General features: G+C 40.5%; 1 protein-coding gene across 1 annotated transcript in view; it reads left to right on the top strand.

Annotated features, from left to right (window-relative positions):
- The window catches only part of EFCAB6 (EF-hand calcium binding domain 6), a 110,023-nt gene that overhangs the window by 72,633 nt on the left and 24,324 nt on the right, over positions 1 to 13,066 (top strand). Inside the window, 4 exon segments of the mRNA XM_080391614.1 lie at positions 168 to 177; positions 180 to 285; positions 1,871 to 2,098; positions 10,988 to 11,143. Of these exon segments, the coding sequence (XP_080247740.1) occupies positions 168 to 177; positions 180 to 285; positions 1,871 to 2,098; positions 10,988 to 11,143 (500 nt within the window).

Here is a 13,066-nt window from a genome sequence, read left to right on the forward strand (position 1 = left end):
AACAGTAAAAATCAAATGAAAAAACATTAAAAGATGAAATTCAGACATGCATGATTTTCTCTCTCTCTCTCTCTCTCAATTCCCGTTATTCATTACTCATACAGAGAGATCAAACATTTTGTCAAACTTGTTGGTTCTTGTTAGTGATGATTTCTTTTACATTCCAGAATTTTCAGGAATCAACAGTGAAGGAAATGGCATTATACAGCCAAGGGACTTGAAGCAAGTCTTGTTCGGATTTGGCATTCTGATCACCCCAGAAGATTTTAAGCAGCTTTGGGCAAGGTAAGACAACTCTAAATGATTAGCTCTTGCAATAATGCATCTTTTATGGGATTACAGAGTCGATGGTAGTGCAGTGAATGACAATAGATTACACTGCACAAGAAATTTTCATTTTGTTATGATTGTGACCTTAGATCATGACACTGTGTTACAGGACACTACATCTTATCATACTAAGTTTGAGAATACAATTAGATCCATCAGTTTCCAATGATTTCAAAGATAGGGCTTTCATTCTCTTCAGTATTACTGATCCCTTTAACATGTATTTTCTTCTTGGACGACACTTAAGGTCACTGGTTAAATTAACTTCTTTCTCATAAATTGTCTTTATACACACAAACACCTACCTCAGTTTGTGGTAGGTGAAAGTCAATTCCAGGTGTCTCAGGTCAGGTGGGAGCTGCAGACAAAGCTTCATCGAGGTCTGTGGACAGTCCGCATCACATACCTGTCTGAAGGCAGGGCTACCAGCCTCTCCTTTTCCAAGCACTAAATTTGCTTACAATACTTTCAACCTAAATAAAAGTGATTCAGCCAAAAGAAAAATGCTACATTCCAAATACGTAACAAAAGAAAGTAAGGCAATTTCATGCTGTGTAAAGATGGCAAGTAATATCATGAAATGTTTTCATAGACAAGTAATTTGTTGTGAAGTGGGGGAAAATACTTGTCTGCCTTCAACAAAGTGGAGCTGTGCTATAAACTATGTTTGAAATGGCATAGATGTCAGCTGTATGTGACATTATATAAAAAGCTACCTTCATTACAGGTCTATTTAAAAAAATAATCACTCTCTCTAACTTATAGAACCCGAGTGTGTTGCATTTTGGTTTCAAACTGCATTAACTATATAGATTTTTCTTAGCACTGATTCATCTCTGAATTATTTTCTACTCCATTAGATTTTACTTTCCATTCTTATTCCTTATGGATGCCATGGCACATTGAAGAGTATCCTTTTCATGCAGTTATCTGCTGCACAACTTCACTCCCATCAGCCACTCCTTTTATAGAATAGCTAAAATCTCTTACGTGCCTGATATGTCTGTAACTTGAATAAAGGAATTAGAGTGAAGCTGAGGCTAAATTAGGCATTACCATGCATCGGAGCACTAGCAGGGGGAGAAACTCCAGGGAAAAAAAGCCTATGGAAGGGTTTATACCTAAGAAAATGTGAGAAGTGTTTACAAAGTTAAAGCTATGTTTCTGAAGGATGATTACAATTCTGAGCATCTCAGACTTATATGACCAGTTTGAGACACTTGAGACTGGATTTTTAGGAGCCCAGTTCTCTGCATCTCAAGCCAGACACTGAAAGGCAGCAGTACTGAGAGCTGGAGGATACTCCTGACAGTTTGGTCCTCAGGGTAGTATTTTCAGAACTGACTCTGTGATTACAACACGTAAGCCCTATCTTTCGAGTCTCATATAAAGTCACTCATTCTCAGTGTGGTATAGCACCTCTGTAAGGAAGGGAAGTCAGCGAGCAGTGAGATTTAAGCTGTTAAGTCACTTAACGACATCAGTAATGGCTTTCTATGAGGAACACATGAATTTTTAAAAAGAGCATTTATTTTTCAAGGTATGATACAGATACAAAAGGATATCTTACTCACCACGAATTTTTACAGAAACTGGGGATAGAGTTTGCACCTGCTGACACAGGGCTCAGCAGAGACATCACGGAAGACAGCTATGCACATTTACAAGCACATTATAATAATCAACAAAAGAAGCATTCAAAGCTGGAAAAGCAGCAGAAACAGCAAACTAAAGCTCTGCATGTAAGAGAAATTAAAAAGCAGATCAAGAAAGTTATTTATGAGCTTAGCATATAACATTCTGTGTTTGCCTTTAGTTTAAGATGACACTGTATACAATACTAATGTAATTTTACAAAAAAGACTCTGAAAAGGAGTCTTAAGGTACTGGACCAAGCTTATCTATAGTGTTATACCCTTGATTTGCTGCAGATAAGCCTAGCTCATTGTGCACTGTGAGAGTCTTTTTATAGATATTCTGCATAGCTTGTATTACTTATTTTACAGACTTTATGGCAGCATCTGTACTGACGAATCAGAATTTCAAGAGACATTCCCAGTCATCTATGCTGCTAGACTGCTAAAACAGTCCTCATCGTGTTTTGTCCTGTGTCAGCTAATGTTTTCCCTGATCACTCCCAGCACCATTTCGGAGTAAGAATGCTTCAAGGACCATTCCTAATAGGCAGTCTGCAGGGCAGCTGCTCCCTTTTGGTGGCTAAGATGGTTCACTCTCAGAGATGTGCCAGTTGGCCTCTGTGCCCAGAGCACTCCCTGGCCCGTTTATTGGTATCATCCCAGCTTGCGGTTCTAGTGCTAACACCACTATCAGCCCAGACTGAGGGAGAAAAACAAGTGCAGTTTCGACACCCTGCAGGTCTCTTCTCAGACTGCTTCAGGCAATGTAGGTATAGACCTACCTGATCACACTCAACAGGGGCTTTTCTTGCAACTGGACTGGATGGGCATGTAGGACACTGTGGTCCCATATCCTACCCTGTCCCCTGGATGAGGGCGGAGCAGCAATCACGGCTGGTTTCACATCCCTCTAGCAGCTAGTTAAATTGCTAAAATATGGCTTTAGAGATGCAACAAAAAACAGCCTTAACAAGGATGGACCCTGGCTCTATATGACAGAAAGAAGCATCTTGTCTCTAGGCAAGAGGAGCCTCTGCCTCAAACAAAATTAACACTCACAGAGTTAATAGGTCATTGCTCCTGAGAAGAGCATTTGACAAACAAATGACAAAATGATATCCTAATCAGGGTGGAGTCTAATGATCCATGTTTGCCCTAGTGAGTCAGCAGTGATTAGCCTGCTGCTGTTACAGGATTCCTGCACCTGGCAGCAGGAGAATCCTCTGCCCCAGTACAGTGCTGTTAAAACTTTATATTTCCAGGCTGCAGATAGACACCACCTGGATGCTTATCATGTTTTCTGCTTGTGCTTTCACTCTTTCCCTGAACTGTTTTTTATTTATTTATTTAGGAGTAGAAACCCTCAGGAGCAAAAAACATGTTAAAATATATCCCCAAGAGCTCAGATTTGCTTTCTTTTGTGCTTGGAAGGTGTCTGGAAGTTGTAGGAACTAATAAATTATTATTGATAAGAATGATAATTCCCCATGACATTGCTGGTAGAGGTGATACACTCAAAAACAAAGACAAGCAGCTTTGTCTTGCAGATAAAGAGGCAGCCTGGGAAATCATTAGGAAAAAAAAACCCAAAACAAACCACCAGAAAACACAGAGAGAAGCCTGTGAGCTAAGGCTTTTGGCTTTTTAGTCTGCTTTTTTAATTCTGTTTTCCAGTATCCCAAATAGGCTGAAGGAATTAAGGGCAAAACTCTCCTCTCTTTTCAGCATCACAACTCTCCCACCTGCATTGCAGCTCTCTGGCATAAACTGCACTTATGACACCCACAGGTATCAACGAGTGTTCCACCTATAAAAAATTGCATGATATACAGTGGAGATGGTGAGGCAGCTGCTGGGTTGTAGGCATTGCTTATTACTGTATTTGTAACTGTCTGATTTGAAACTTAGGCCCTGACTGTCTCATACTGGGCTCTTACGCTCCATTTGTTGTACCAGCCAGTTGTCTCCAGCCTTACACTTGAATGAAGGGCTCTTTTGGTCAGGAGCCTTCGATTTCTTTCCTGTTAGTGCAATGGCAAATGCAGGGCAGCTCTGCCTCCAATGCTATAAGAAGCAGCTTTGCAAGTAAAGAAGATGCTGTGCTGCAAGCAGAAATTACACTGTGTGGCTCAAAGATGCAAATACTCATCCTGAAGCAGCTGGAGAGTAATTAAATCAATGGGGAAGACATGCTGGGTAAAAATAGTCATGATGTGACATGCTGGCAGGTCCACATCATTTAGAATTACTTACTTTTGCGAACCTACCATAACAACAACCATGTATAGAACTATTATATGGCAACTATGCACACAAATACATACATATGAGTGCATAGCACTTGCTTAACCGTAATTTGGAAGAAAACAGAAATCGGCAAACTGGGTCAAATCTAACTGGATTTGATTACTTACTAGCAATTGGAGCCAGATGTTCCTGGCTGAGGTGGAGCAGCCTTCTAGTAGGTGGACATGGAATATTTTGCACCCTACACATGGGCTGTAACATCCTGGGCAATGGTGGAGTTTGGTTTAAACCTGCAGATGAGACTTCGATATCCCTTTCAAAAACTATGTTCTAATTATTTGTTAGATTCTGCTTTTCTTGATTTTTATATATATATAGGACATAGAGTTCTGTTCTTAATCTTTTGAAATTTCTGGCATCTGCAGCTTTGTCTGGGAACGAGTTCACAGCTTAATCGCTTGTGGTCTACAAAATTTCATCTTGTTATCGATTATTGCCACCTTTCAGTTCCTCTGAATGTTCTTTTTGTCTCCCACACTTCCTTACCCACCTCCTGTCTGGTTTTCTCTCTCAGAAAGCTGGAAGTGCAAGGGGAGTTGAATCCAGGCCTCTGAACTCCTCAGATTTCACATAAGGCCCTGGAAAGCCATAAATGACTCTTAAGCCAGAGTCATCATTTGACGGATTAAATCCATCTGTGTGGTGGCTGTGGAGGCAGCGATCCAGCTGAGTGTCACCCTTCCGCTCCAGGACCACGGAAGACAAATGAGATGCAGGAAGCACAGGTGGGCACCATGCCTTCCTAGCGTAAAGGTCAGCGTAAGGAGATCTGCTCTTGGTCAGGAAAACAGATGCAGTGGCTGCAAAACCCAATGATGGCAATCCATGTGGGTCTCGACCCCCACTTCATTCTCAAGGAGTCAGAAAACTGATTCCTTTCACCTGTCAGATTTGGACCGGGAGGAGGTATTTGCCTGAGGTGTGAATTTGCTGGTTATAGGACACACTTCAGCAACACTGGGAGCAGCACCCACTTCCCCTTCTGCGATCTTGCTTAAGCCCCCTCATTTCTATTTGCACAGTGGCTGCATCCAGCCTGTGTCCTTTCTTCTGGCTTTCTGCAAGGGCTGTGAACCTCACCCTAACAGCTTTGGAGCAGTTTCAGTGCCCTGTGATTACACACTGTGAAGCAGACAAAAGCTCTGGACATCTTACAATTCAAAACATACTGCTGTGCACTTTTTTTTTTTTTCTTTTGCTTTTGTTGTAACACACAGGAACAAATCGCCCAAATTAGAAACAGACATTGAACAGTGGCTCTCCAGCTCTTCAAGAAAATTACAAAACATTTGCAAGAAAATATTATTTTTTGGCATTGTAGCTTGATCTATGGTTTTAATCCTCATTTTCTCCACACACATGTTTACTGCTGTAAGTGGAATAATTACTGCTTGGAAATCTTTTATCAGTCCAAAAATGTTGAATGCCTCAATTTTCCAAAAATATGAATCTCAAAAACTGTTTTGATTTTACTTCAGCCTTTACTTTCATTAGGAAGATTTAAGTGGAAGATGATAGTGGTGATGAAGAGTGGCACTGAAAGTAACATATGGTTGAAAAGGACTCCAGAATTTTTCTGCAGTGAGTGTACAACACAAACCATGTCACAGCTTCAAAGCACAGGCTCGCAAGATGGAAGGAGCATTGCTAAATATATTGTCCTCCAGGGCTGGAAGGTATGTATCAACCTCTCACTGAGATCACAAACTGCCCTTAGGGTGGTCAGTGGGTTTTGACTTTTAGGTTGCTGTATCCTGCTTCCTAGATATGACTCGCTTGGTCTTTTGCTGGCCCTCAGCATCCATCCTCCTCCACCGTTGCCCCTTTGCAGTCGCTATAAAGCCATGTTTTTTAAGCTGTAGTACATTACAGGAGCTCAAAAAAAGCAAACCCTCTGTCAGGAGATTTTAGATTTGTGTCTCTACTGGAAAGTCTGTAGGCTTCTGAATGTAATAAAAGTTAAAACTCGGAGATGTAATTAGCAGATGTTGGATCTCCAGGGTCGCATATCTAAAAGGAGGCTGAATGAGTCTATGCTGGTTAGTCAGTAATTAGATACATGGAGATTCAAGACAGTAAGCCGGCTTGAGTGCAGTGCATGTGCACTCTGACTGATGTGCACCCTCTGCAGCACACTTCTGTGCTCTTTCCAGTACAAGTGTTGCTTTACGTGTAAACCAAGTACCACATGGTAGCAGGAGCACAGTGTGAGAAAGAGGAAGGAATTAACTAAAAAAAAGAGATTTGAAAGTGAGAGAAAAGGTGATAGCTCTTTAGGGGCTTTTAGAGACTCTAAACAATACTGGCAATATTGCAGTTTCCTTGAAAAGATTCACATCATGCTTTGAAACCTATATACGGCAGCTAGATTAATCACAAGGAAGCTCACAACTCTTTTCTGGAATATTACAGGAGCAGGAGCTATCAAAGTTTTTAATGGCATGAAACAAAGCCAGGGTGAGAGGGCAATCCATGCAGCTACAGAAAGTAAGCTGAAGGAATATTACACTCCCAAGGAAATTTGAACTTTTGAAAGACACAGTTTTCATATGAGAATGCAGAAGGAGGAATCTTTTGAAGAATTTTTAGCTGATCTTAAAATAACAGATCAGTTAAGCAGCTATGATGTTTTCAGAGATTTCATTTTAAGGGATCAGATAGTGATTGGCATCAAAAATCCAGAGATACAGAAAAGATCCCAGGAAGGCAGGATCAGGGGGTGGGAGGGGTGCGAAGGAAAGAGAAAAATCTGAATCAAGCTAAAATAGTCATGAGGGATATTATGGGAATATCAGAAGGGGACCAGGATGTGCTGTTTGTCAGGAAATGAAACTAGGATAGTTTTGAGAGTTTCTTTTCAGACCTATCTGCAAGAAGTAGCCAAAGTTAAATACAGAAATCTCACAGGTTCACATTATGTCCAGGAGTTTAGAAATTCTGTAGCAGCTATAAGAAATACAGTTATTTGGTGAGAGCTTGCAACTGGAAAAGCGGAAGCAAAAGACAGTACCCTCCATATCCCCAGATCTGTGATGTGATGGTGCACAAACCAACAATACAACAAAATACCACGTAGAGATTCTGTGCAAAAGCTGCACAAAGGGGGCTGCAGACTAAGAATAAACACCTCTCGATTTTCAGAGTAAAGTGTGCTGCTAGGAATACTGTGGTTGTGAAAGAAGATCATATAGGACCTAGACTATGCAGGAGTAATGGTGGGAAGTTTAAAAATGGAAGAGCCAGTCAGCAACAGCAAAATCAAAAGACAAGTCAGTGAAATTGTTCTTACATCCAATTGGGCTAAATATTTGTTTCAGGACAGACACTGTCTTATAAAGGATATTTTCAGGTAAAAGGACTGCTTACGTTTTTACAGATATTAATAGATTTTTACAAAAATTACAAATTCATATTCTTCTGCTGGATCCAAGAAAACTTCCTTGCATGACAGGAATTTAACACTATGCATTTTTAGACCACTGAACAGGAGATTCTGCTTTTAAAGACTTCCTTTAGTCTTAAAGTCTATTCTTGAGTTTTCACAGGAAAGTATAGGAAAAGCCATTCACTTGAAGCAACTGTGGCTGCTTAAATAGATCCTGAAGATATCAAGTAGAGAGAAAACCAGTAGGGAATCTGAAAAAAGTATCCAAGAGGGCCTGAGAAGTAGGATTAGACAGAAATGCAAATGTAAGGGTAGAGAAATAACATAAAAGATTAACTGTCAAAAAAATAAAAAAGAGTCATTACAAATATGCTATCTACAAAGATAACAAAGGTGTCCAGAGGCCTGTTATCCTGTCAATGTTACATGAGAGTTCATATCACATGGGCAATCCGTGCAAGTAGCTGTTGAGTTACTACACAAAATGGACATACTGGGCAGTAAATCTGGGAAAAGAATCCCCAAATTAAAGGCATTAGTAAAGACAACTTCTGGCCTTACGTATATTGGCACTAGAAGACAGACAAAGTCTTCAAACAATGGCTTACAAGCAGTATTATTAAAAAAATAATCAATGGAAATGTGTGGCCTGTGTTTCTAGGGCACTTGTCAACACCGTGATTCAAGGCATAGACCAAGAGAGCAGAGCTCTGATTGTAAGAAATGTCACATATTTGTTTTTCGATCTGTTATGGTCACAGCTGAGACAAACCACTTTGTAGGCACAAGAAAGACCAGTTTCCAGAATATAAATATAGTGTGACTTTTAGTGTTTTGGTTTGGTTTTCTTTAGGTAAAATCATTCAATTTGACAATAAAGTTGAAGTTACAGAAATAATTACTGATCAAAGATGTACTTACTAGAGCATTCAAGGAGCCTCCTCTTGAAAACAACACGAAGAATGACATAACACCTGGAAATACAATTTTTTTAAAAAATATCCCATTTCAGAAGCAGGTGGGCTAGGTTTGGTGAGGCTGTGCAGAGCATGCATGACACAATGCAGAAAGTCATGAAGGTCACCACCTGTTGAGTAGCAAGGGCATTGCACACCAAGCCCATAGGAGCAATCAGATCAGAGTTTTCTGTGTTTAGCAGCACACGCTTCAGAGGTAACAGCTTAGTGGGTCAGTGTGTTACGACCCGATGGGCCTCACAGAGTATAGGACACAAGGCAGCTGAAAAATGTGAAAGAAAAGACTGTATGTTGATATATGTGAACCTGTTGTGAGTGTCAGTCAGGCATTAGCCTGGAATTGCATTTGGATTGATTTTAACATCAGAACATGTTACGGCATACATTAATGCTCTAATTGTTCGGGTACAGAGTCCCAGAAATTTCATCTAGCAATGGTGCCCTGTTCAGCAGCTCAGACCTGAAATGATTTGTAAGAAATGAAGGATATCCAGATGTCGTGAATACAATGGTGACATGAGTTAAAGCTGTTAAAAGACGGTTTGAGCAAACTGTGAAGCTGACAAGTGATCCATACTTTCACTGAACCTGAGAGAAATATTGAAAAATGGTTTCTTGCCAGCTGAAACTTACTTAAGCAGAGAGTCTCGGTACTCCCAACTTAGTCCATATAACACTGGAAGGTACAACGGGTCTGAAGCATATGATAAATTGCTAACAACCCACCTAAGTCATATCATAACTTAGATTTTTTTAGGGTAGGTGATGTGTTTTGCATACACAATGGTGTTTTCGGGACTCAGAGCACTGTGGGGAAATTACTCTGTGTTCATATGAAGTGCAGAGTCCAAAAGGACAGATTCTTAGGAGAAACAATTGGACAGGAAAACGTATGTTTTTTGTAAAGGGTATCCTGAATTTACAGCTTCCTGAAAACAAATGGAAAACCAAGGATGCTGCAATGCTGTGACAGGACAGACAGCACCAGTAACTGGAGCTGAGACCAGATGCCTCTGAGGAGATCCATGTAGATCTCTGAAAAGACTTACTGAGTATTGCTAAAAAACTTGTGAAATTTAGCAGGTGCCATGTTAGCCTTATAACAGCTGATTGCAGGGTGTTCATATGAAAGAGAAAACGTAGGCTTGGGTGCTGGCTGAGTGACGGTGGCTTAATAAGGAGCAGAGTGAGCTGGTCTGAGCTGTTAGATCCACAGGCAGGCTTGGTGAGAGGCTGGGGCAATGAATCATGCCTGACGGTGTAGGGTACACTGCTGAACTGTGCTGACACTGTAATAAGCCTTTTATACTACAAATCCCGACTCTCTGAAGAACCCAGCCTCCATGCTCTGTACCCTAGGGCTGTCAGAGGGAGCAACCCCAAAGAAAATGGAGTGCAGCTGTATATATTAGTCCAGATCTAAACTTTTTTTGCCATAAGGGTAGGATCTTGTAAGTGCTGAATATACGTAGATAATTTACATACACTTGGTAATCTACATCAAGCTATAATTCATGACTGTTTTAACTTACGTTAGTCTTAAGCCAGTTTTCTAGTTGAAGACATGTGGTAATGAGAGATGTTTGTGCCTGCCTCGTCCTCTTGAGCCAAAACGTGGAGAGGCTTTCGTTGAATCAAGAGGCAGAAAGGCATATTGCAGGGGGTTCCAAAGTTTGATCAGGACTTCCCTCGTGTCAGTGAAATATAAGTGACAAAATAAAGTGGGAGGGAAAGACAAGATTTTGAGGCCTGAATTCAGTTAGGTGTTAGAAATGATAAATATCTCAGGGACATTTTAAGGTGCTGATCCAAAGCCCAGATGAATTGGCAGAAGCCCTGAACTTCTGCCCGTGGGCATGGATCGGGCACAGTGCTACTCCAGGTTTTGGTCAGTCTAACCCTTTTTGTTGAAATAGTTGTTCTTATGTCAAAGTTTCAGGAGGCTCAATCTGCAGGAGGTGTGCTACCTTTACCATTTTAATGGCTGTATTAAACATTTTGTAACTCTTATCAGGACAGCTTTTAGAAGAGAGAACAATGTTTTGGCTCTGTGGTTGTGAACAGACAGAGTGGCCAGCTAATCGCCCAAGCAGCATTTCTTTACAAGAGGCTTGAGCCATGCAATTCCATGTGCAGGTTAAATGGGGGTGGAGGGGTGTGTGGGGGAGGGTGCTGGGTTTGAAGTTAATTTGTGAACAATTTGGCAGTCTTTCAATAAATCGTATGAACTTACCACACACAAATAAGTTCAAAATCTTTCTCTGCCCCTCCACCCCTATTTTCTATATTTGTTTCTATCCTTTTTATCTGATTTAACAAAGGAGCTAAAATCAACACCTGCTCTCTTTCAGGGATAAATTTAGGGATTACTTCCAAGTTTTCAATAAGGCCTTTCATAAAGTGGATAAAAATAGAGATGGCTGTGTAACAGTATGTGACCTGCACAGGATACTACAAGAATTCAACTATTACCTTGATCACAATCAGTTCAGCAGTCTTCTAATCAGGTTTGTATGATTATCTCCTAAGGACCTCTTTGGTCACACCCAGCAAAGCCTATAAGCTTCCACTTAGTGTTAAGTAAGCATATAAGAAGCTCTGTTAGTTTTAACAGAGGTATCCACATGCTTAAAATCGCATATGTGTGAAAAATCTTTTTGGTAATGTATTGATTCTGCAGGTGTCCTGGTTTCAGCTGGGATAGAGTTAATTTTCTTCCTAGTAGCTGGTACAGTGCTGTGGTTTTGAATCTACTATGAATATAATGTTGATAACACACCGATGTTTTAGTTGTTGCTAAGTAGTGCTTGCTCCAAGTCAAGGACTTTTCAGTTTCCCATGCTCTGCCAGTGAGGAGGTGCACAAGGAGTTGGGAGGGAGCATGGCCAGGAGCTGACCTGACCTAGCCAAAGGGATATTCCACACCACAGGGTGTCATGCTTGGTATATAAACTGGGTAGGGGGAGCTGGCAGGGGGGTGGATCACTGCTCGGGGACTAGCTGGGCATCGGTCAGCAGGTGGTGAGCAATTGTATTGTGCATCCCTTGCCTTTCCTGGGTTTTATTTCTCTCTCTCTTTTTCTACCTTTTCATTACTATTATTATTTTATTTTGGTTATTAAGTTGTTTTTGTCTCAGCCTATGGGTTTTACCTTTTTTCCTGATTTTCCTCCCTATCCCACTGGTGCGGAGTGGGGAGTGAGTGACAGGCTGCATGGTACTTAGTTGCTGGCTGGGGTTAAACTATGACAGCAGGTAATGAGTGAAATGGCCTCTTACATAAAAAAAAGTGTGCTGTGATTATGTGTATTTGTTTGCTGGTTTGTTTTGTTTATTTAATTTCAATTTAATAGAGGAAGTGTGTGAAACAGTTCCTGTTGAAAATAGAAACAGAATTAAACCAGGTTACAAAATAGCAATAATTTTCAAATGATCCAGTGCTTCTGCCATGAAAAACTATGCTTTTAATTCTCTGAGTTAATATGTGTAAGAAGAAAAATCTCTTTTGTAGAGACTGAAGAACACAAAGGACCTACTCTAACATGAGGTACTGCAGTTCTCTGCACCAAACAGTCCCCCAAGGATCATATGCCTGGCAGCACTGGGTTTTGTTCTCCAAAGCCTGCCAGACCAGACTCGTTTTTGAAATAAAATTAACAAAGTCTTTTCACAGTTCACCTTTAATTGGGTGATCAACTTTTTATGAATTGAAACCTTAATAGGAATCTGCTGCTTGTTTCTTTCTCAAAGACCTCTTGATGATAAACACCTCCATTCATTGTAATTTTGTGCAGATTATTCCTTTCTTGATCCAAAATAGTCTTTTCTAAATAATACAGAGTAGATTAGCATATGTATTTAGTTTTATTACTAAAATTTTAATGCCCACTTGGCAATTTATTTCTCTGCTGAAATGGTGTTGATTATTTCCTTTTCCACACACTGTCTCCAATATTGGAGCCAGCTTGACACGGGTAGTATGTGGGAGTGCTGTGCAGCTGCAAGATGCAAAATCAGGGCTCTTGAATATTTTTTTTCTTACTAGCAGATATGGGGTCTATAGTTAATTTCTTTTCCAGCCTGTTTTATAAAGCTTCCTCTTTGTTTTACTGGCTCTCCCCATTAATTAGACATTCTTGTAACTGGATATGCTGGTGATTGGTAGCTGAGGCATTGGTCCCCAGTGATTCACGGTGGAAACAGATGATAAAAGTGCGTTACAATAATTCAGTTTTAAACAAGAAAATCAGCGTTGTGTAGTGGGGCCATCTCCTCTGTCAAGTCTTGCCTCTCTAGGATTTGCCTTGACCATAACTCTAACAAAAACGCTGAATGCCAGATAAAAAAAAGTCCAGTCTTTGCCCTGCAGCATAGGAATTGTCTAGTTAATACATGTGTGTAAAGAAACCACAGTTCTGACACTTGGCTAT

The sequence above is a fragment of the Falco punctatus genome (assembly GCF_963210335.1).
Source record: "Falco punctatus genome assembly, chromosome: 6".
NCBI classification, from domain to species: domain Eukaryota; kingdom Metazoa; phylum Chordata; class Aves; order Falconiformes; family Falconidae; genus Falco; species Falco punctatus.